Here is a 24,441-nt window from a genome sequence, read left to right on the forward strand (position 1 = left end):
ACATAAAATTAGACTTCTCAATATTCATCGGGTCATATAAAATTTATCAAGGATTGAGGAGAGTAACTTGACTTGAGTGTCGACAACTTTGCAGAAAAAAGATGGAAGTTTAGGTTAACTTCATATTTAATGTTTATATTTCATTACTATTCATAGTGTATACTAATCTTTAATTCATGTCAAAGGTTTATATCTTAGGAAGGAATGTGAATACTAGACATCAATTTGTGTGACTAGTAGTGCAATAAATCAAGTTATAAGGAACCTATATATACAAAAAAACATTAGTTTAGTATTATAAGATTAATTCCGAATCCCATATAAATCAAAAGATCAAATATTCTATCCCATACATTTCATAAATGGTTAATTTAATATCTATTATTTGAGGATATATCCTTAATTATACCAAAATATATATTATATTTGAATCATAAGAGAGGACAAATCTGAAATGGTAATTTAATTCTCCTTTTCACATCATGTGATGATATATGAGTGAAGTTCCGTGTATGACCCAATTCCTACAAGATTTTCACACTTTTTCCAACTGCTCCACTTTCATGTTTAAACTTGAAGCAATAATAAAAAATATGTTCTATTAATTAAATATCCACTAAATTTTAGCCACCAGGTTTCCAGAACAATAACCAAGTCGTAAAGTTAAAATTTTGTCACTTTTTTTGACCTACAATAAAGATATATACGATAAATAATACTTAAAACATATTTGATAAATAATAAAAGTTAAACTCAATACATACTAAAACTAACTACTAATACTAGCACTTTTATTAGTTTATGTTAATTTGTTATTAAACTCAACACATTTTCTTCTTCTCATCGAGTTTGAATTACTTAAACCTTACAAGTTTGAGGACGATATCATTATTTTTAATTCTGCTTAATTTGAATTCAAGTTTGAGTTCTGGATTTCAGATTCGAGTTTGGTAAGGACAAACCTGAACCTGATCCCCAATATCATTGTAGATGTATTTCCACTAGACAAAAAAATCCAACAAAACTGCACTAGGAGTTTAGTTTAGAATTTGCTATAATATATCTCTTTCACATTAACTTACTATCTCCTACTTACAATGTAACATATACACTCTTCACATTTCACAACAACAATGTTACATAACCCCACAAAGAAGACAAACTACATAATTCCCACAATACAGTGTCAACATTTATGTCAAAATATTAGTTTTTGAGAGGCAAAGTTGTTAAGACGTATAAGCATATAAGTAGATGAACTCATTTAAGAACCTTTCTGAGGCAGTGTCTCAAATGCTGAAACCGTGTTATCAAATTTGATCCGATGCAACGGAGCACCACTTTGCTTAATAGCGCATGCTGTCTTTTCTTCGAGGGGACAGCGCGCTTTAAGCATAGAGAAGACATGGTTATTTAATCTCCTTGCTTTTTTCATTCCTTCCAATAAGGCTTCCCATCCCTGTTTACAAACAAAATAAAATGATTTCAAAGATATGTATGAGAGACTCAGTCACAAATTTTTATAACTTCATGAACCCAATGACAAACTCCTAAGGGTTTGTTTGCAAGTTGGTTTTCAGAGGATAACAAAGACATTGGAGCTATGAAATACACTCGTGATGTGACTTTCAAGCCTTCCCTTCCCCTCCAAAAAATAAACTCACAAACAGACCCTAAAAGTTCAGGAAATTTCAAGTTCTCCAAAAAGTCGAAGGACCTACAAAGTTATTTTATCAGAATCTTTGGAAAGCAGTCAGCAAAAAGAGGCCTACATCTCTATGATGCATGTTTGGGCAAGTATTAACAAAAAAGAAAGCAACAACTAAATGAATTTGATAATTATGGAAGGCATACAAAGTTTTTTGTTTGGGTTTTGATTAAAAGAAGCAATATAAACCTGAACAGCAAAGTTTGAGTTCTTGTGTGATTGAACAGCAGATGCAGCCTCCACTTCTGCAATATTGAGGATTTGATATGAAAAGTCAAAGAGCTCAAAATGGAACTGTTGGCCAAGCAAATAAATTATGGTGCAGGCTCCCCAAGCCACTGAATCTCCCAGCCTTTCATGACTGTTTGATGGCACTTGTGCCGACTCTTCCAAGTAGCCCTAAATAGTTCAACCAAAAGAACATGTCAAAAGAAAAACAAATAAAAGAGCTAATCGAAAATACATGTGAAGACAATTCAACATTCAGATAGAGAAGTTTTTCCACAGTTTATATTTATCCGACACACTGATTACAGTGTATATGCTGAAATGCGAATAAGTTTTTGCTGATATCGAGTAGGGCCATGAAAAGAATGCACTAACAAACAATATAAAGAAATGAGAAAGACTTGAGGAAGGGTTGTTCCTTACAATTTGGAGGCCACTATATATTCGATAGAAATCTTTAGAAATTGTAATGTCAATGAAGCCCGTCTTGGGCGCAGCACTCCATTTACTACAATATTTATCTAATGCAGCACTTGTGAAGGCAAGCGCATATTCCAGCACACTTCCAGTATTCAAGTTTGCTTTATATAAAAGATCTGAAATAAAAGAAACACCATTGATAAAAGATCATAAAAGTTAAGGTACATAGAACATAACATTAAGGTCTCTAGGAGCAGTGAAGAAAAGGGGAGAGTTGCTGTAAATCACTAAAACTAAATTTTTCAAAACAAAAAAATTCAGGTATAAATAACTGAAGATTTTTCCTTCTTGCTGTTATTTATTTCATTTCCTACCTTATGGTCAATTATATTTCCAACAGTTACAATCTCAGCTTGTTCTCAACTATTTTGCAACATCAAGTATATGCACCTTTTTTACTAAGGAACAAGTCAATCTAATAATGAAAAATAGAAAACGTTCATTTGCGCACCTGCAGCTTCTGCTTGTTTTGACATGATTTGGAAAGATGTAGGAGATGGGCAGCCAGGGTATGAAACCATTGCAGCAGCTGTTGATTTAAAGAGGCTGACAACAGGGCTGTCTCCACCATCTTGAGAAGTTAATATTTGCCCATCTGCTCCAGGAAGAAAGCCCAGCCAGGGAGCAGTTTGCATGAAACTCGTAGTATCTGTTTCTCTCTGTCAAGAATGCAACATATTCGTCACTATCATGTACAGACTAAAATAGTCCACAAGAAAATAATAATAAACAGAAATGTTTTCTGAAGAAGAGGAGATGTTTAGAGATCCTGAGTTAAGAAAAATATGCGGCTAGCCATTCTGTGAAATTTCTTCTTCCACATTTAGCATCCAACATAAAATTAATTATGGAAAATGTCAAAATCAACAAATCTTCAAACAGACCATTTATCTAGATCTTTTCTAATGGTTTCACCCAAAAATCATAATCTTTGATATGAACCTTGGGTCCTCCTTGCACTACCAAAATAAATTCTTCCTTTCCTTCTATTTAGAGTTCCAAACATATATACTTCTTTTACATTCATGCTATTTACCAAGCCTTTCATGTCTTTCTACATTGAGCCTGTTTTTCTGAGTCAGATTTGTATGATAAAGGTTTTTCACCATGTGTAGTTGGTACTTTATATCCTACACATTTGGCTAAAATCATGTTTAACAACACATCATTTTCCATTTTAGCCATTGTTTCAAAAAACATGGTTTTTAAAAATGTTATTGTGGAAAATAAAGATTCATTCAGTCTTCTAGATAATTTGAAGACAATTACAGTAACTCAACGAATATATAGCTGCACTGGGCTACAGACCATCACAATATCTAGAAGCCCCATCCAATACAATACACTTCCAATCTCTTTTATGCCGTGGAGAACTTCAGACTTCAGCTCTGACTTTGTCTCCCAGTTAAGATGTTCTTTAACAAGTCTCACACAACCTGTGTACACATAATCAAATAATTCATCTAAGATATGGCCACATATCTACTTACAAGATTGCTCAGTACCTATACTTTGTTTATGTGAGCACTACTTAACTGTGAAGACTAAAAGTGTGAAAGTTTTCACAAGTTTCTTGCAAAGTGTTTGATAGTTTGAACAATGTCCGTACACAATGATTTCAAAGTTAAAAAAACAGTGTAGATCACTACAAATGAACCATAATACTTTTTGACTAAAGAAAGATGGATAAATAAATATAAGATACTAATAGTTAACTTAAATGTCTTATGTCTGCAACTATTTACGACATATGATCCTAGAATTTGGAAAAAGGTAGAACACATGCATATACAACCATTAACATGATTTTTGCAATACAACAATCTATTATTTCATTAAGGAACTTATCTTTCACTATTCTTTATGGATAGAAAATTTTAAGAATCTTCTGAAAGTATTGATTGAGGAACTTATCTTTCAATATTCTTACATGCAGAGAAGTATATTTTCAGAGTACTGGTTTAAAAAATAACGTGAAAGGAAAAAACATTATCATGTACCTGTCACACCTCCATCAAAAGGCAGAAGTCCTATTGATTTTGGAAGGGATTCTTGTAGTCCTGTGATCATTGGCTCAAGTGAAGTTATCTGGGAATAGCATGCATTACTTTGTTAGTGATCCACGTTTAAATCCACATTTGAAAAGAGAATGCCATGCAATGAACAGATTCACAATTTAGCAATGATGAAGAATGACATACCTTGTTAGATATGTGATCAAGGAGGGCTCTAATAAGCCAGGGCAATGATCGGGATCCCAAAATTCGAACAACAGAAAACATGTGAGGTAATCCAAAGAACCCACTATGCAATCGTGCAAAACTTTGATGAGCAGAAGTCAAATCCTACCATATAGTGATATAGAGTGAGATAATGAGAAACTTGTATATGCACAGAAAATAGAAGACACACATATAAGCACAAACCATTCATCACTCTCATTCTATAATAAAATATATGAAACATAAAATGATAATTAAAAAGGGAAGAAGCTGAAAAACAAGTGCTCTCATCTTCAAGATTTTTGCATTAGACTCCTCTATACCTGATTGACAACCTCTTGACATGTTGATCCCAAAGAAAAGTGAGACAAAAAATTAAGATGGAAGTACATGACAATTATTTCACTCATGCATACATATGTGACTGTTCTAAAAATGGAAATATTTCTATTTAATTTGTTTATGATTACATATATTAAGCTAGCCTTAAACACTGTTGGAGTAAGTAGTAACTTAGCTTATTGCATGTAAAATGTGCAGACATGTCGGCATACAGTTGGTGCCACCTTAGTGTTAGTTAGATCAGTTAAGATTCTTTTATGTTCTAGTTGCTCTAGAAGCATCAAAATGTGTAGCACCTGCCAAGGGTTCCTTTAAGTTAATGACAGTTATACTTTCAGAAACTGTTTCTCTCTCCTCTATCTCTTTCACTCTGCTAAATGTATGAAATTTTGCCCATTAGTCTCTCTGCACACATTAATCCCAAAATATTGTAAATGATTTTATAAAAGATTGTAATAGCATCAATGGTGGTAAAGGAATGCTTACTTGAGTACCACAATAGAAACTAGCCTTAGCAGAGGGTATGGATGGTTTTTGAACAGGAACAGCCTTTGATGATCTGATAAAACGTTGTGTAGTATTGCAGAGGATGAAATTTGGCAAAAAGTCACCTTGCATCTCAGACCAAATCTAACATACACAAAGAAATTGATCCATGAAAATGCAGGAAACAGAAAAGGACATAAAATTTTCACACCATCCACATAAAGGTTTCTATATGAGCATTTGAGATTACAAAATAAAATAAAGTTAACAGTGAATACAAAATGTTGAGTAGAGTTCAAAAAGATAAACCTGTGAGGCCAGTCGACTAGAAAATGACACAAGAGAGATATTCTCTTGCATCTCATTCAACATGAGACTAAAAGAGTCTACAGAAAGATCTCTTGATATTAGTTCATGAGAATGTTTTAAGACACCCAACAACTTATCTAATTCCTGAAATAAAATAGTAAGAGTGCTTTAGTTACTGAATATCGAGAAATGAAAAGTAATTCATACTTATTGCCACAGAAGTAGTTAAAGTAGCATCACTAACCACTATGGCACACAGATCCTGACACTCAAAACGATCAAACAGAAACTCAATATTTTCGCGGAAAACTTTATTCATCCTTTCAGTGATCAAACTTCGCAAATTAATCATCCTTCCAAGTAGCTGGCATAAGAAAAAAAATCACATGAGTAATTACAACTCACTCAAATTCTAACTATAATGTCCACAAAACATGTTTGTATGTCTGTGCGTACGGGCTTTCCATCCTTCACCTCTCTTCTCACAAAATATTGATAACTATAGAAAATACAAGGATATCTCTCATCACTCATACAGCAATTTTTGGGAATTTTTAGATGGAAGCAACTGGTCATAATTACGCTATTAAATTTTAGAGGAAGAATATGTCAACAAATTATCTGGTTTATGGTCTTTCCCTAAGTTACAACACAATTCCCAAGTCACTCGACTGGTAATGAGGTTGGATTGGAAACACCTGGCAAATGTTGACTCTTTGGTAAATAGGTAAAAAAACAGTTTTATCAAGTAAGAGAAGGCCTTTTCAGTTTAAGTAGGTCAGTGGATAAGTGTTTTGACTTTTGAATCCTGTAGGAAGAGAGGAGAAGGATGCACCTGATGGCTTAAAATTTGAGCACACGGATGGATTCAGGTAGTTTAAGCATGGGCGGCCCTACCTTCAACATATTTTGCAAAATTTGTTATATATGTGTGCAATATGTCTATAAAACATACTACGTCCAAAAAATTTATTATATATATGTATATATTATAATTCCCCCTTGATGTTTTCTGGGTCGCCCCTATATGACATGTTATCCAATCCCACTTTCCACCCGTGCTGGGCACTTCTAGTGAAAGCTTGCTCATACAAACGTTGTTTACCAGGTTGGATACACAGCTTAGACTTTAAAGCACCAAATCAAATCAGGGAGAGAACATTGTGATAGCGTAATGCATTAACCTTCACTCTAGTCATTTTTAGCAGCATATTGAACCTCATAGGCTGCACAGTATACTTTTCTGCATTGTCTGAGGCAAAGAGGAAAGACGGGTCAAGCAATTCACTGCACAATTTGGCAACCAACATTAAGATATTAGTTCATAGAATAATCAAAAGCGTTAATAGACATGATTTATGATAGAACATTCTGGTAGCCGACCCCACCTAGTGGGATTAAGGCTTGGTTATTGTTGTATAGAATAATCAAAAGCAATGCTGGATAAAGACAGGGAAATTCGAGCATACTTTGCTGCCCAACTTTTGTAATATGTGAAAATGGTTTCACACAACTTTGAAACAAATATATCAAAACAATGATCCACCTGTCAAAAAAGGTGAACAAAAATGAGTTGATCACTGTGTAGGAGCATGGAGAAATCACATAAATTACTTCTATGAATTTAGCATACTTTATTTAGACTTCAGTATACATGAATTATATACCTGAAGCAACTGTATCATAAACTACGTGGTTCATGAAATTCACCTTATAATCATTTCGTATTAAGTTTAAAAGTGACTAATACCTCAGCCTCAATTTCATCATACAGAAACCGTTGCTTCAGCAACACCAAAGCTTGCTGAGCTGAGTCATTATAGATGTCAAATGGCATTAGGACGCTCTCAAGAAGACCAGAATTTGGTGACTCAAGCACACATTCCACCAACATCCAGGGAAGAGAGCATTCAATTGGAAACTGAAGGGAAAATAGAACCCTATGAGTAAAAAGAACAATAAATAAGCTAATAATACACTGAGGAATCCTGTGATAAAAAATGACCCCTTCTCAACAGAGTAATGTTGAAAGCCATGGAAATCAATCAGCTCATGAAGAAACATAAAATATACACCCCACATATCACTCTGATTTATATTTAAAAAAACGCATTTCACTAACTCAGCCAGAAATCAAAACTGCCAATATGCAAACTGAGCAAAATATTACAAAGATATCATTGTTCTTTTGCTTATTATTGGAAAGGGTTAGGAGTTGGGGGAAACTAAATTACACTGAAATAGACAGCTAAAGGTCAGAAAAACTTTATAGAAGATTTTTTATTTGAAAAAACATTAAAATCATCACCCTGCAAAATCCACTAACGCTTTTCTAGGAAATAATTTCGGTTTCTAACAATCCACATAGAGTCAGCTCAGTTGGTAGAGCCGCGTGGCATAAACTGTGAGCACCTATGTTCAAATCTCTGCAGCTGCACAATTTCCCTCCCCCATCCCCATCAAAAACAATAATCCACATTCCAAATTGCTAGATTACCACTATATCATGGTGTGATTAAATTACAAGTAAAATACATTTTTCTATCGGGGAAAGGTTGGAATGCAATATCTTGGGAGTACGCAGGAAATCTGAAGCTGCTCTTATCTAGTAGTGTATCTGGTTAACATGATAGAATTGAAATTCAAATAATCTTGTGGTGATAAGTATTACCTGAATGACACGCGAAGACTCCAAGTAAAATTCTCTAAACCATAGGAAACCAAGATCTGTCAATGTTGCTACAGTCACTGCAAGTATCATCATCCAACTTAATTATGCTGAAGGATCCAATAAGGCAATGAAGCAAAGCATTCTATATCATTTAACTGTTTCAAAAGAGGGTCCAAATCTTTTAAAATTTCCTTCATTCATTCTATTGCATTTCTTATCCAGAACAAGAAAATGAAAACTTTCAGGATACTTTGCACAGAAATTAATGCCACTGTGACCTCCCATTTGGAATTCAAATAATCTGTGGGTAACTGATAATTGTCACAGCCAAATCAAAAGCACAAAAACTGGGCTTGATGCTTTAAAACTACCTATCTTCATTGTCAGGCCCACGTGGAAAGGGCAAACAAATAACAAGATAATTTGTCATACAATTAAATCACACCCCAAAAGCTCATGTTTATTCAGCCATTGTACTTATCAAGAAAGTAAGATGTCAGTTTACTGTGATGTTCTGCTATCTTTTAAACAGCCATCTTACCTCTCAACGACTTAACCCAGCAGTTTATAGTTTTATACTGAATGCTTTAACTTTTTTGTCAGAGCTCAGGGATTCCATGAACAAACAGATGATATTGTTAATACATGCATCTGTCAGCTACACTGATAGTAAGTTGAAACTCTATTTCTACCAAGCATAGACACTAACACAGGTGTCACGAGACAGATACAAACACAGGGACATGCTAAATTCTTAAAATTGCAGGAGATGAGTATAGAATATATGTTATAACATTGAAAACTAAGATCTATATATATAATTCTTAATATAGTACTAGTGTAGGGGCCAAAAAATATTTAAAATGAACATGTGACAAGGAACCAAAATGATGCTTTATAGGTTCTATTTCAATTTCTGGGTGTCTGACTAGTTACCCTTTTGTTCTATCAGATAAGAGGTAACAAACAAGGGATGGTGTAGAAGAGCCCTGTATTATTTGAAAAGTAGTGGGTTCTGAAACCATATAATATTTCTGGGACCATATGTTATTCATTAAAAGAGATATGACAGACAATGTAACAATTCCCAACTAGCTGCTTGATGTAGGAAAGAAACCATTGGCAGAAAGAGAGAGGACGAGATTGTCAGTGTAGATAATTGATCTATCAATGGAGAATGTGCCAAAAGTATGAATCTTTGCAATAACAATTGATGGCATAGTGAATCTAAGACTAAAACCATTACCTGAGTAGTCCAAAATATGAAGGAAAAAACCAAGCTTGTAAAAAAATGTCTCCAGCTGTTTTAAGTCATTAACTGGAATCTCTGAGCCACTATTCCCAAAGAGTCCACCCGGTCTCCTAAGGTTACCACCAGAAACCACCTCATATATTAAGAACTGCAAGCAGTGCACCTGTATCACAGTGAAATGCTCAATGAACGAAGGTATGTGAAGAAAGATAAAAAGGAAGAGACAAATAGAGAGAACTCTGTACTATGAAAGTGTATATTGATTATCTAAATTTGTGCTCAGTCACCGAACTGTTTATATACATTGAAGTTGACTTGTAATAACAGTTGTCACTGATAATTGCCAGTAACCACCTGCTAACAATTCGCAGAGTTTTTGCTTGCGTAAGGTAGGGTGCATTGTATGCACAGCAGACCTAGTGCTATAATCAGGGTGGTTAGAATCTGAGTAGCAATCAAACACCCTGAGTTTGTCTCCTAGTGCTTCAAACCAAAGCTGAGACTGAGATTTAATAAGAAGGTCAGCTACTCGGTCATTGACCAGGAATAAGACACATTGTGAAGGTGAGCTAGAGTCTGTTGAAGAAAGTGCAGGAGTGGGAGATGTACACTGTTGGGTGGAGAAGCCGGGTGGTCAGGAAGGTGGCTGAACAGGTGATGGAGGGACTGCACAGGGAAAATTAGTTGGTGAAATGGTGTGAGAGGGCAGTGAAGAGGAAAACTAGTGAGGTAGAGAAGTAGCATGGCCTGTAGAGGAGATAAGTGGAGTGGAGATAAGTGGAATATTGTGATGTGGAGCTTCTGCCTTGACCATTCTAAACGTGACTCAAAAAAGAAGCTCGAGATAAGCAATTATTATATACTAACACAACAGTCTGCATATCCAGCAAAAGAACTTGTAAAGCAGCTCAAGTTAGGATACAGAGACTTTTTAGTAACAATTGTTTATAAGCTTCTCCACAGAAAGTCTAAGGCAAAGCCTTATAGAAGCACAATAAAACCCAATAAGCATAGAATTCAATATTTGGCTTTAATATCTTGAGCTCTTATAAATGTGTCTCTTCACTTATAAGAATATCTAATAACACTTACACAATACTGTAGAAAGAGAATGGGAAAATGATGCAGACCTGAGCAGCAGTAGGGGCAACTGCCCTTGGATAAAATATGTTTGCTTTGCTTTCTTCACCTCCATGGTGTGAGGACTGTAACTCAGATTCTGACTTGCTTGTGTTAGCCATCCAATCAGCTGAAAGAGTCCTCATATCAGAAAGAATCCTGAAAGTCCACATTTGGATGGTTGATATGAGCAATCCCATAAATTTGAAGCAAGAAACTTCTATTAATGATGCTTTTCAATTATTTAGCTGCTTTACTGGAATTTTCCTTGAGGTTCAAACGAAGCAGTACCCAACCTAGTGGGAATAAGGCTTGGTTGCTGTTGGTTGGTGTTGTTGTTCAAATGAAGCAGTAGAATTCAGACCAAAAGTTCTATGAAATTAAGGATCATATGATAATTCATAAAACCATCATGATATTTTGAAAAATGAATCCTACCTGTAATGCAAATACCCTGTAACAAAAGTTAATCATATTATACCCTGTAATGTGAAAATGGAATCCTACCTAGATAGGTCCTTCTTCTTTCTGAAGGTAGTCCGCAACATAGTAGCCAATGTGTTCTGGACAAAATCTTGGACCTCGGCATGTATTGTTTCCCATAAAGCATCAGCAACCAGTGTATCACAACGCTGCATCATAGATCCAACACTCTTTATGTAGCTCACAAGTTCAACCAGTGCTTTTCTTTCCTCTGCACTGTAATTATATCGTACTACCTACAAGAAAACACAGTATTTAGGGTAACAAATTTAAAAAGAAAAGTTGCAAGATACACATTGACAATCAGTTACAATTAATGCAATTCAAGTTCATAAATTCAAGAGGTTAAGTGATATAATAGATTAATTAAATTTCATGTGGTTAATGTGGAAATGTTTTGGCTAATTCAAGTTGTTGGTTGAAGTTATGAGGAGTATCAACTTACTGTTACTGTAAATTGTATTGTAGACTTGTTTTTTATAAAATAAAAGGTTGAAGTTTATAGTGAATAAAGTTACAAGTGGTATCAACAACACTGGAAATACAAGTTCTAGTGTAGAATTGCTCTTTTACATAAATAGTTCATTATTTTATATTGATAAAAAATGATGGCAATATTAGCGGCAGCATAGTGCCAGTATGGCAGTATCAGATAAAACAAATTCAACATTCAAGACATAACAACCAAAGAAGAATTAGAAGAAAAGCACAGAAAATGAACAGCGATAACTAGATGACTACCTGATAAAAAAACTAGAGGCCTTGAGCACTCATTACCTTTTCATAGTCAGAGAAGGATGGGGAAGCATCCTTGCAAGGACGAGAAAATTTCCAAGCACATTGTTCCCAGACACGCGTGGTCCATCTGCTTAATAGCTGAAAACCTTCAACAATCATATCATACATGTTCCCCTTGACTTCTTTGCTCCAATCAACATCAGAACCATCAGTGGACTTTAACAATAACAGCTGGAGATAAAGAGAAAGAGCACACTAGCAGGCATTAAATTCTATGCAACAGTTAACAGAAACAAAACGTGCAAGATGTCAGGGAGGGCTTTTCCTTTCCAGCTAAGAGGGAGAAGAAAGGCAGCACCTGATTCATTGCTGAAGCATAACGAATTGTGAAATCATCATGCTCTGCACGTATCGCTCCAATATGATTGATGATCAGATAATGCCTCTGATATGTGTTTCATGTCAAGGTTACATTCTAAAGAGATAGCAAGAAGACACTTTCACCCATCTTGTTTTAGAAATTATAGAGACCTCCGTTAAGATTTATTTTGTAAAGGGTGTGTACTTGTAATGACAATACAAGCCTCAAGGAGGATATGTAATGACAATATAAACCTCAAGGGTGTAAGTGTAATTGCAACATGAACCTCAAGGAAGTCCGTGCAATTTCTGAAACATGAAGGATGTCAAATGTAATTAAGTCAAACCTCAATAGAGGTCGATATAATTTCCTCTGAACTTTTCAATGATGAATGATCTTAAATGGAAAGAACCAAAGAGTACCCTCCTTGGGTTGTTTGCCTTCAATGAACAGAAAATATGCAATTCAATATCCTAAACTACAGAGTACTCTCGGCACAACGGTAAGGTTCTTTGCCTTGTGACCTGGAAAAAATCTCTTTGCTTCCGAGAGTAAGATTGCGTACACCTACAGATCTACTCTCCCAAGACCCCAATAGGTGGGAGCCTCGTGTACTGAGCCACACTTTTTTAGATGTCGGTCACAATGCATCTATTTGCATTGTATGTGATTAATAGTAAGCTTCAAAGACATAACAAAAAAAAGTCAATCTCTTGATAGAGGACAGGTCAAGGAAATGGAACATTTACTCAATAATAATAAATCAGCATCAAATTATCAATTAAAACATAAGAAATTTTGGAGGATATTCTTGTGCCTCACGAGAAGGGAGCTCATGAGGAGCTGGAAGGGTGAGAAGCCGTGTTTGGGAAGAAAACTTTGGGAAGTACGTTGATAATTCCTTCAAAATTGCAGCAGGAGACAGATGCAGATCTGGAAATGCAGGAATGACTGCATCATTCTGTAAAAAAATGAATGAGAAGGAGAGAAAGTTTATTCAGGTAATGAGGTAATCCAATAATAACACAGTTCCTTTTCTAAAGCAGTTGATTAGTACCTTAAATATATTGATCAGTCTGTTGATTTTCACCCTCTTGTACAAAGACTCACTGTCCTTATCTGATGATGTCACTAGGACTACAAGAACAGGCAGAATGCGCAAAAGAGTATGACGCTCTGGAAAGAGAAGTGAAAAGTCCAACTCCAAAGACTCGACTGCAAAGACTATAAGAGCTTGAAGAATGTCTTCCACACTATTTCAAGTCAAGAAATTACATAAGTAATAAAAAGGGAAGAATAAGAAAATTGTAATACAAATAAAAGCCGAGTCAGGGTGCGATAAAGGGGCCACATTATTTATTTTCTTTTGATAGGCCACATTATTTATCAATTGAATCAATTCCCACATACATCCTATACAAATAATTTATATAAAAAACTATAAACACAAATAGCCAAAAATCAAGGAGTGCAGCCTAAAGGGTAGAGCCGCACCCTGATTTTCGGTTGCACAACAGGTAGAAATTGTGGTTAATCCAAGAATGTCACATGGAAGAAAATATGATGTATATGGACAGGATACTTGTTCACGCGGAACATCTCAACATGCAAATTCAGCAAAATAGCCCATCTTGTGCTCAAGAAGATCTGCAGATACAATTTTAAAAGGGTCAATTAAGGCGCATCTTTTGTTTGGCACATTCACTAAAAAAACAAAATATAAATGAGAAAATTATGATAAAATATTTTATAATCAAATAACAGTACAGTAAATTAAGTGATTAACAAAATTTTATATGTTATATAACATGGAAATGTCAACAGTTTTTCACCTGTAAATCATCTAACTCCTCCCTCATTGAATCGGTGTCTTGCCACTGACCACTGACTTGTGTGAAAGTCCTGACAATTTGAGGAAAAAAGACAAATAAGAATAAATGCAAAAACGGATTATCCCTATAGTGCCTCCATGTGATGTAGTTGTTCTTATACATTAACAATTAGAGAAACTCTACATAAGTGACATTGAAGAATTGTAGTAAGCAACAAAATTAACAAAAAAAAGTGGAGAACACAGAAATATCTGCACCCTGTCTAACATCGTCGAAGTACAGGTTCCTATAAGCACCATGCATAAAAAAGAGTTTCAAGAAGAAATGGGTATGAGATATAACTAAAAGAAACAAACTCAACCTGATAGAAGAGTAGAAGACAAAGTGACATAGATAGAAAGTAAACACATACCTTTTATACCATGAGAAGTCATTAGGTATGCTTGCCTTAGCATTTTTAAGATGGTCGAGTTGCACCAAAACATCAAGTAACTTCAACATAGACCTAAAAGAGTCGAGAACGAAAAGATTAGAAAATTAAATTTGTTATTGAAGATAAGGTCCAACCTTATGCCAAAAGGGAGGTAATCAATTTCAAAAAGTGAAGCATTATAATATACCACAAGTGAGAAATAGTTGGGCCATTAATGCGGCGCTCAGGCCTAGAAAAACGTTGCATGTCAGCAGCTAACTGCATAAAAAAGAGACATAGAGTTTTAGTTATTATGCGAAGTCTGGATCTGGTTTAATTTCATAATAAGTAAAGAACATCCCATACTTTAGAGGAAGCTGATGCTTGCCATCGCTGAATTTCACGTAAACGACTCATTTCCAAATCGAGAACTTGATACGTTTCCAAATACAAGTCAGCTTGGCTTTGCTTCATAGAATCAGGAAGCTGACACATTGTAGGAAATGATGAGTTATTATGAAGTAAGTGTATTATAACTAACTCTAAAATGATACCTGAGGAAGTGCTTTGACACAACTACGATACGTGTAAAGCACGGAGGCCATCTCTTTTCCCTCATGAGTAAGAACATTCTGCATTTTGTTATAGAATCAGCATTATTCAAAACTTATAATAATGAGGAAGCAAAAGAATACATAATAAATGACATACAAGGTGATTAAGAGCTTTAGTATCTTCCGATAAAGATAATCGATAAGCAGCAACATCACTATACTCTACAAAAATAGGAATTAATAATAATTAGATGATGATAAATGCTATTATTGTGGAATGAGAAAGAGTAACAAGTACCGATTGGACTCTGAGTTGCAGATCTTTGAGTTGATACCCACACTCCAGCTCCTTGAACTTCAGGTTGTTCATCCTACAATTACAGAAACGATCGATGAATGAATCAATGGATCCATGAAATTATAGAATGAATGATGAAATTGAAGAAGAAGAAGAAGAAGAAGAATACCTCTAGAGAGAATGTGGATAGAGCTGCAATGGCTTCTTCAATCGGAACAGCCATCTAAGAATCAATCAATGCTAAAACAAGAACAACAACAATTCAAAAAGAAGAAGAAGAAGAAATGCCCTTCATGGACGATAATGCCCTTCATCTACCACTTCCAAACACACTTCAATTACACGACTCACTTCCTATCATTTTCTTTACATGGACGATAATGCCCTCCCATGCTCCAAGTAAAGTATTGTGATGATAGAGCAATACGATATTTTATTCGTATAGTCGACTCACCTATTGGAAATCAGACTTGATTGTTGTTGACAATATTCGGCAAAGTAAGTATGTAGTTTTTTACCTAGCTTGTAATTTGTTTAATAAACAAAAATTGAAGTTAATTTTTAGCTTTTAAAAAACTCTTAATCATTTACTACCAATTTTGCATTTCAATATTTAAATTTTTTACATTAGATGTCATTAATTAAAATTAGTTTATGTTTCATTCAGTAACAAAAAACCAACAACCCCTCTATTTGTGTGGCTTTTTAGGATTATCACTTTAGACTTATTATACAACCTACAATATTTTATACGTGTAAATGACCTTATTCATTTTTTATTTTATTTTTATGACATGATTATTGTAACATTATTCTTGAATTTAATTATTAGACCAATGTATAGAATATTTTCATATTAAATATTTTAATGATATCTTGTTATTATTGGAAGAATATTATAAATTTATTTAACATATTTCCAAAAAAAATATTAGAAATAAAAGTATCTTAAAATAAAACAAACAAATAAGTAATGAAGAATAAAATCATATTACAATTAAATATCACACTAGCATTTTAGCAAAATAGACAAACAGCATGACATGGAGAAGACATAATAAAGTTTTACTTTGAAGTAAAATAAACTAAATTGATATTATAGACCAACACTTTATTGATATAATATAAGAGAATAAAAACAAAATACATTTATTATGGACATTTAGGACTCCTTCCAGGACCTCCATAATAAAAGTGAGTACCAAAATTATTGTTTGATAATAGGCTTAAGTCGTAACAATTGGGATGATCAACAGTTAGCTCAAGATTTGTAACAGGAATAGGAATGAATTCATTGAAGGAATTAACAAGATTTAAGTTTTTAAAATATGCTGCTTTACCAAATCCTTCTTCAGCAAAATGGCCACTACCCATCTGAGTTGTAGTGTGCTCATTCACTCTACTATTCACTATTTCTCCACCAAACTGCAACTTTTCTGCATGTCTTTTCAAACCAGTAAACAATGATGATGGCCAATACCCAATTAGTAACCCTGACCCATAAATCAACCACCAATTTCCAGTGTTTGGGTCCTTAGAAACCAATAAGTCAATCTCAAATTGTTTGCCATTATAAGAAGATATTGGAGTGACTGCAGCACCTAATGCTATCCTCTGATTAGTTTGGACAAATCCCGGACATTGAGTGTTGTAGCATCCACTTGTTTGATATGCATCTCTTGTCCAATAACCAAACAACCTAGGGTTATAGCTTCCATATTTTTGAGGGTATACCTAGACCACAAGATATTATTCCATATCGTTAACCTCATTGTTAAAGAATAACTCAAGACAACAACCCTAGGTTCTAACTTAATTATTTGACTATAATTATAACTTTATGATATAAATACGTTCTTATTTATATATTACTTAGTTATTACAAAGTATATAGTTAAAAATAAAAACCTATCCAGTATATGCGAATATTCGTTACCCGCATTGGTAATCGCAAATATTACGAGTTTGGGAAACGGGAAAGCATTACGTGCACCCACCCAGTCAGATAATCATCCTTATTTGTCCCTATATACTAAATGGTATATCAGTAACGCCATGATTTTTTAGAAACAGTTTATCAGATTAAAAACTAATCATTAGTGATAAAATGAGTGAAGTATATTGCATGTTGAGACAATATATAGTTGAATTAGGGCGTACCTGCCATCCAACTTCAATTGTATTCAGATCTTTAGCTTCATATGTTCCTGAAACAAGCCACATTTGTGCCAAACTGAATTCAGTTGGATAGGTTCTGGGTGCCCACACGTTTAGGGATGTTCTTGCTCCATAGTATTCATCCCCTCTTACAAAAACAGTTGCATACGAATGTAGATCCGTTCTATCTTGTATAGATTTTTGTTCAAATCTTGTAATATTACTTACTCTTAACAGATCTTCTTTTCTTGTTCTTAAGATTGGAACAGTTCCTTCAGGGCATTCTTCACCAGAAGCAGACCAAAGTTGAATGCTCTCTACTTTAGTAGTTGTGTCTTCACTGCTGTTATATCCCATTGGCCATTCTGGTAGTTTCAATGTTGTTTTTTGGTCTTTTAGTTCAGGAAGATCAAAAGCTGGTTGATCATGAAATAGAACACAATCTATTACATCACCATCTGGACTATTAATTGTTTTAACAACATGTTTGTTTATCTTCTCCAATTGTGCTTGAATTCTACTCAACTTATCCAACTCAATAGTCTGGTTTGGAATGGCTCTAGACAAAACTGAGGTAACAAAGAGCAAGGACACAACAAAAAACATGGACATAAGAATACTAGGTCGAGCCATCATCAATTTTTGTAAGTAAAAAGTTGGAGATCTTTGTTATGTAATGGTATTATATTATGACATATTTATAGAAAGAAATTAAATACAAAACTATATGATTTCGTGTGTCTAATTGCCTCACTCGTCAATTTGATTTAAAATTTAAAATCCTTGTAGATTTGATTTCATAATAAATAAATTAAGGATTATGATTCAAAAATTAAGCAAATAATTTCAGATTTCATTTCAATCTTGCCATTCAATTTTTTATATAAAACTATAAAAGTTTTAAATGACTTATTGAGTATTTTTTTGCTCATTGTGAATACTCATTTTTTATCCGGTCCAGAAAAAGTCCAAAACTCTTTTAGATAAAATTGAATTCTAAAAAAAGGAATAATAAACAAAATATTTTCTAAAAAATATAATAATAATAAAAATAAAAATAAAAGATGAATGAATTAAAGATATGATTGAATTTTTATTTAAATTAAAGATTTGAAAACATGTAATTTGAATTATATCAGGATTAAAAAACATATCAATTTGATTTAAAATTTAAAATCATTGTAGATTTGATTTCATAATAAATAAATTAAGGATTACAACTCAAAAATTAAGCAAATTTCAGATTCCATTTCAATCTTACCATTCAATTTTTTTATATAAAAATATAAAAGTTTTAAATGACTTTTTGAGTATTTTCTTTACATGGACGATAATGCCCTCCCATGCTCCAAGTAAAGTATTCGGATGATAAAGCAATACCATATTTTATTCGTATATTCAACTCACATAGTGGAAATCAGACTTGATTGTTGTTGATAATATTCGGCAAGGTAAGTTTGTAGCTTTTTAAGTAACTTGTAATTTTTTCAATAAACAAAAAATAAAGTTAACTTGTAGCTTTTAAAAAACTCTTAATAATTTTACTACAAATTTTGCATTTCAATATTTATATTTTTTGCATTAGATGTCATTAGTTAAAATATTATATGTCACTTTTACGTGTTCTTTGTTTATGTTTCATTTGGTAAGAAAAAACCAGCAACCCCTCTATTTATGTGGCTTTTCAGGATTATCACTTTAGACTTATTATACAACTTACAATATTTTATACATGTAAAGGACCTTATTCATTTTTATTTTATTTTTATGACATGATTATATGTAACATTATTCTTGAATTTAATTATTAGATGAATGTTTAGAATATTTTCATATTAAATATTTTAATGATATACTATTATTATTGGAAGAATATTATCAATTTATTTAACATATTTCCAAAAAAAAAATATTTGAAATAAAAAGTATCTTAAAGTAAAACAAACAAATAAGTAATGAAGAATAAAATCACATTTCATGGAGAAGGCATAATAAAGTTTTACTTTGAAGTAAAATAAACTAAATTGTTATTATAGACCAACACTTTATTGATATAATATAAGAGAATAAAAACATAATACATTTATTATTTATAGACATGTAGGACTCCTTCCGGGTCCTCCATAATAAAAGTGAGTGCCAAAATCATTGTTTGACAATAGGCTCAAGTTATAACAATTGGGATGATCAACAATTAGCTCAAGATTTGTAACAGGAATAGGAATGAATTCATTGAAGGAATTAACAAGATTTAAGTTTTTAAAATATGCTGCTTTGCCAAATCCTTCTTCTGCAAAATGGCCACTACCCATTTGAGTTGTAGTGTGCTCATTCACTCCACTATTCACTATTTCTCCACCAAATTGCAACCTTTCTGCATGGCTTTCCAAACCAGTAAACAATGATGATGGCCAATACCCAATTTGTATCCCTGACCCATAAATCAACCACCAATCTCCAATGTTTGGGTCCTTAGAAACCAATAAGTCAATCTCAAATTGTTTACCATTATAAGAAGATATTGGTTTGATTGCAGCACCTAATGTTATCCTCTTATTAGTTTGGACAAATCCTGGACATTGAGTATTGTAGCATCCAGTTGTTTGATATGCATCTCTTGTCCAATAACCAAACAACCTAGGGTTATAGCTTCCATATCTTTGAGGGTATACCTAGACCACAAGATATTATTCCATATGGTTAATAATAAAAACCTATCCAGTATATGTGAATATTCATTACCTGCATGGGTAATGACAAATATTGTGAGTTTGAGAATGAGAAAACATTACGTGCAGCCGCCTAGTCGGGTAATCATCCTTATTGTTGTCCATATATACTAAATGGTATATGATTTTTTAGAAATAGTTTATCAGACTAAAAACTAATCATTAGTGATAAAATGAGTGAAGTATATTGCATGTTGTGACACTATATAGTTGAATTAGGGCATACCTGCCATCCAACTTCAATTGTATTCAGATCTTTAGCATCATATGTTCCTGAAACAAGCCACATTTGTGCCAAACTGAATTCAGTTGGCTCAGTTATGGGTGCCCACACGTTTATGTTTGTTTTTGCTCCATGGTATTGATCTCCTCTTATAGAAACAATTGCATACGAATGTAGATCCATTGTATCTTGTATATCTTTTTTTCCAAATCTTGTAATATTACTTACTCTAAACAAATCTTCTTCTGTTGTTCTTAAGATTGGAACAGTTCCTTCAGGACATTCCTCACCAGAAGAAGACCAAAGTTGAATGCTCTCTACTCTTGTTGTTGTATCTTCACTGCTGTTATATCCCATTGGCCATTCTGGTAGTTTCAATGTTGTTTTTTGGTCTTTCAGTTCAGGAAGATCAAAAGCTGGTTGATCATGAAATAGAACACAATCTATTATATCACCATCTGGACTATTGATTGTTTTAACAGCAGGTTTGTTTATCTTATCCAATTGTGCTTGAATTTTACTCAACTTATCCAACTTGATAGTCTGGTTTGGAATGGTTCTAGACAAAACTGAGGTAACAAAGAGCAAGGACACAACAAAAAACATGGACATAAGAATACTAGGTGGAGCCATGATCAATTTTTGTAAGTAAAAGGTTGGAGATTTTTGTTATGTAATGGTATTATATTATGATATTTACAGAAAGAAATTAAATACAAAACTATATGATTTCGTGTGTGTAATTGCCTCACTCATCAATTTGATTTAAAATTTAAAATCATTGTAGATTTGTCATAATAAATAAATTAAGGATTATGATTCAAAAATTAAGCAAATGATTTCAGATTCCATTTCAATCTTGCCATTCAATTTTTTATATAAAAATATAAAAGTTTAAATGACTTATTGAGTATTTTTTTTCTTGAGTATGAATGCTCATTTTTTGTTTGGCTCAGAAAAAGTTCAAAACTCAAAAAATAAAATTGAACTCTAAAAAAAGGAATAATAAACAAAATATTTTCTAAAAAATATAATAATAATAATAAATAAAGAAAAATAAAAAATGAATGAATTAAAGATTTGATTGAATTATCATATAAATTAAAGATTTGAAAACATGTAATTTGAATTATATCATATCAATTTGATTAAGTTGCATGAATCACTTTAATAGTAAGTAAATCTTTAAGGGTTAAAAAACAAATCAAAAATTGCAAAACACAAATCATATCAAATTATTTGAGTTTCATACAAGTAAGGTAAAAAAGAATAATATTGAGATGAAGTATTAAATATCTTTTGCCGTATGCATACGATTAAGAAGATCATTTTCACATATCCTTAAGTAATGCAATAATATCAAGATGACTCGCTTAAATATTTTATCTAAGAAAAATGATTTCGAATAATTTTATTTTGGGTCAAATAATTATTTTTACTCACTAGGAATATTACAATGATGTTTAGACTCTTTATAAAAAATATTAATCATGAAATATACTTTTTAAATATAAATTCAAATTCGATTTTATTTAATAAAGATGAAGATTTGTAATTATAAGTTACCATGTTTATATGTATTGAAATTCAAGATACAAGATAATGAAAATATTGATCATTTAAAGTAAATCGAGGGTACTGAGCATGTTTTTTTTTAAACAAATACATCGAATGTATTGGTCTTGGAGCATACATTGGAGAAGAAACTTGTTCGTTTGGGAGGAAGAAGAATATGAAGGCCTCCTATGATTCCTACACAACTCTACGCCTAAACAACATACTGCTGATTCTTGGACTTGGAGTCATGACATAAGTGGGCAATACTCGGTCAGGAGTGCTTACCAATCTTTGCATCATGTGGAAGGAAGTCAGGACCGTGTTTTCTTCAAGAGGCTTTGGGCTTCTAACGTTCCATCAAAGATGAAATGCATAGTGTGGAGAATTGCTTTGGATGGGGTACCAACTAAAGTGAACCTTGGCCATAGAGGTGGATTATCTATGCAAGATCCCCTTATTTGTTCTCTTTGTGGTGAGTTGGAGGAAACTACTAATCATTTCTTTTTTTCTTGTTCAATATCCTATCTTGTTTGGCAAAAGCTTTATTCTTGCTTTGGTCTTACATCTATCATTCATAATGATGTAATGACTCTCTTTGCATCTCATGAAAACATGCTATGGTTGGAGAAGAAGAAAAAACAGTTATGAATGGCTCTTTGGTTTGTCACAATTTGGACTATTTGGCACATTAGGAACAAAGTTATCTTTGAGAACTTGAAGTTCCAAATAGAGGAGATGGTGGAGCTTATTTTTCTGCATTCCTGGAACCTTATTATTGCCCGTTTTCCTTTCTTCTCTTACTCTTATGTTGATTGGATGAGACATCCATCAAATTGTCTTTCTCTTTGTTAATTTCTGAGATTTAGTGGATAGGAGTACCACTTGTTCTCATAATATTTTATCTCTTGATTAATAAAGTTTTCATTGCTGATAAAAAAAATGTATTGAACCCAATAACATACATTCTACTATATTCACAATCACTTGCATGTGTCAATTTAAAATTATGCACAATCTAACTAATATTGAACATGATATATACAAATATATGTAGTATCATTGAACTTATGTTTAAATCTTCCCAATCTTTTGTGGTAGATAAATTATTTTACCAGTAGATTATTTTGTGACGTATAAATTATTCTTGTATTTGATTATTAGGTGAATGTATAAAATACTTTAATATTATATATTTTAACAATATTTAATGTCAATAATGGAAGAATGTTATTAGGAATGACAAACAAATTATATAAAATCATCAAAACACCATAAAAATAATACAACCAAATTATATAAAATCACATAACATTTTAGCAAAATAGACAAATAACATCACATTGAGAAGGAATAATGAAGCTTTGTTTTGAAGTAAAATAAATTATATTATCATAACCAAGCATTGTTGGTATAATACATTTATTTATCCAACCCTAGATAGAAAACATTATATAGTTTGTTCATGGACATTTCGGATTTTTTCCGGGACCTCCGTAGTAAAAATGAGTACCAAAATCATTGTTTGACAATAGGCTTAAGTCATAACAACTGGGTTTATCAACAGTTATCTCAATATTTGTAACAGGAATCGAAAACATCTCATTTAAGGAATTAATAAGATTTAAGTTTTTAAAAAATGCTGCTTTATTAAATCCTTCTTCTGCAAAATGGCCACTACCCATTTGAGCTGTAGTGTGTCCATTCACTGCACTGTTCACTATTTCTCCACCAAACTCTATACTTTCTGCATGGCTTTTCAAACCAGTAAACAATGATGATGGCCAATACCCAACTAGGATCCCTGACATATAACTTAACCACCAATTTCCATTCTTTGGGTCATTCCAAACCATTAACTCAATATCAACTTGTTCTCCATTATAAGAAGATATTGGACTCACTGCAGCACCTAATGCTATGCTCTTATCAGTTTGAACAAATCCTGCACATAATAAGTTGTAGCATCCAGTTGATTGATATGCATCTCTTGTCCAATAACCAAACAACCTAGGGTTCTTGTCCCCACCATAATTGTCAGGGTATACCTATACCACAACATATTTTTTTCCATTATTAAAGAATAAGTAAAGATAAATTATATAGACAATAATTAATCTCCTTATATAAGGAGATAACTTGTCTCTTGTAACCAGTAAAAATGTGACATGTGTGCTATTTTGTTTATTTTTTAAAATATTTTTATTGAAAATGATGAAATACGACACATGTCATCATTTCACTGGCATGAGGAGATAACTTATCTCCTTATACAAGGAGATA

At 32.9% G+C, this 24,441-nt stretch overlaps 4 protein-coding genes across 5 annotated transcripts in view; all 4 read right to left on the reverse strand.

Annotated features, from left to right (window-relative positions):
- Positions 1–15,800, reverse strand: part of LOC109329531 (protein PIR) — a 33,176-nt gene extending 17,376 nt beyond the window's left edge. The window contains exons 1-31 of one of the 2 annotated variants that reach the window (XM_019563217.1): positions 15,665–15,799; positions 15,496–15,568; positions 15,355–15,419; positions 15,198–15,275; positions 15,010–15,129; positions 14,852–14,922; positions 14,644–14,736; positions 14,232–14,301; positions 13,982–14,046; positions 13,457–13,652; positions 13,209–13,360; positions 12,397–12,490; positions 12,078–12,269; positions 11,325–11,536; positions 10,829–10,976; positions 9,693–9,861; positions 8,447–8,523; positions 7,526–7,696; positions 7,245–7,321; positions 6,960–7,062; positions 6,020–6,139; positions 5,776–5,919; positions 5,467–5,610; positions 4,618–4,761; positions 4,417–4,504; positions 3,725–3,852; positions 2,868–3,075; positions 2,360–2,532; positions 1,898–2,107; positions 1,073–1,459; positions 859–864 (exon numbers count right to left, since the gene is read on the reverse strand). In XM_019563217.1, coding sequence (XP_019418762.1) covers positions 1,265–1,459; positions 1,898–2,107; positions 2,360–2,532; positions 2,868–3,075; positions 3,725–3,852; positions 4,417–4,504; positions 4,618–4,761; positions 5,467–5,610; positions 5,776–5,919; positions 6,020–6,139; positions 6,960–7,062; positions 7,245–7,321; positions 7,526–7,696; positions 8,447–8,523; positions 9,693–9,861; positions 10,829–10,976; positions 11,325–11,536; positions 12,078–12,269; positions 12,397–12,490; positions 13,209–13,360; positions 13,457–13,652; positions 13,982–14,046; positions 14,232–14,301; positions 14,644–14,736; positions 14,852–14,922; positions 15,010–15,129; positions 15,198–15,275; positions 15,355–15,419; positions 15,496–15,568; positions 15,665–15,718 — 3,834 coding nt within the window. In that variant the 5' untranslated portion in view covers positions 15,719–15,799 and the 3' untranslated portion in view covers positions 859–864; positions 1,073–1,264. Of the gene's footprint in view, positions 1–858; positions 865–1,072; positions 1,460–1,897; positions 2,108–2,359; positions 2,533–2,867; positions 3,076–3,350; positions 3,578–3,627; positions 3,853–4,416; positions 4,505–4,617; positions 4,762–5,466; positions 5,611–5,775; positions 5,920–6,019; positions 6,140–6,959; positions 7,063–7,244; positions 7,322–7,525; positions 7,697–8,446; positions 8,524–9,692; positions 9,862–10,828; positions 10,977–11,324; positions 11,537–12,077; positions 12,270–12,396; positions 12,491–13,208; positions 13,361–13,456; positions 13,653–13,981; positions 14,047–14,231; positions 14,302–14,643; positions 14,737–14,851; positions 14,923–15,009; positions 15,130–15,197; positions 15,276–15,354; positions 15,420–15,495; positions 15,569–15,664 lie in introns of those variants that run through there. The other variant, XM_019563218.1, reaches the window with a different exon arrangement.
- LOC109329422 lies at positions 16,648–18,285 on the reverse strand. The gene is made up of 2 exons (XM_019563086.1): positions 17,656–18,285; positions 16,648–17,229 (listed from the first exon to the last, which is right to left on the reverse strand). The coding sequence occupies exons 1-2, from the start codon at positions 18,283–18,285 to the stop codon at positions 16,648–16,650; spliced, it is 1,212 nt and encodes a 403-aa protein (XP_019418631.1).
- LOC109329423 lies at positions 19,743–21,237 on the reverse strand. Its single transcript, XM_019563087.1, has 2 exons — positions 20,608–21,237; positions 19,743–20,324 (listed from the first exon to the last, which is right to left on the reverse strand). Exons 1-2 carry the CDS (start codon positions 21,235–21,237, stop codon positions 19,743–19,745), a joined length of 1,212 nt encoding a protein of 403 aa, XP_019418632.1.
- The window catches only part of LOC109329424, a 4,271-nt gene continuing 3,451 nt past the window's right edge, over positions 23,622–24,441 (reverse strand). Inside the window, exon 3 of the mRNA XM_019563088.1 lies at positions 23,622–24,206. Coding sequence (XP_019418633.1) covers positions 23,622–24,206 — 585 coding nt within the window. The remainder of the gene's footprint in view (positions 24,207–24,441) is intronic.

Source organism: Lupinus angustifolius, chromosome LG16 (assembly GCF_001865875.1).
Source record: "Lupinus angustifolius cultivar Tanjil chromosome LG16, LupAngTanjil_v1.0, whole genome shotgun sequence".
Classification (NCBI taxonomy): Eukaryota; Viridiplantae; Streptophyta; class Magnoliopsida; order Fabales; family Fabaceae; genus Lupinus; species Lupinus angustifolius.

What these genes read in the sequence shown, in the direction of transcription:
- LOC109329422 (XM_019563086.1), bottom strand. Translation starts at nt 18,285, where the DNA reads ATGGCTCGACCTAGTATTCTTATGTCCATGTTTTTTGTTGTGTCCTTG. An exon ending in CAATTGAAGTTGGATGGCAG is followed by an intron (nt 17,230 to 17,655) that starts GTACGCCCTAAT and finishes CTTGTGGTCTAG; the next exon opens with GTATACCCTCAAAAATATGG.
- LOC109329423 (XM_019563087.1), bottom strand. Translation starts at nt 21,237, where the DNA reads ATGGCTCCACCTAGTATTCTTATGTCCATGTTTTTTGTTGTGTCCTTG. An exon ending in CAATTGAAGTTGGATGGCAG is followed by an intron (nt 20,325 to 20,607) that starts GTATGCCCTAAT and finishes CTTGTGGTCTAG; the next exon opens with GTATACCCTCAAAGATATGG.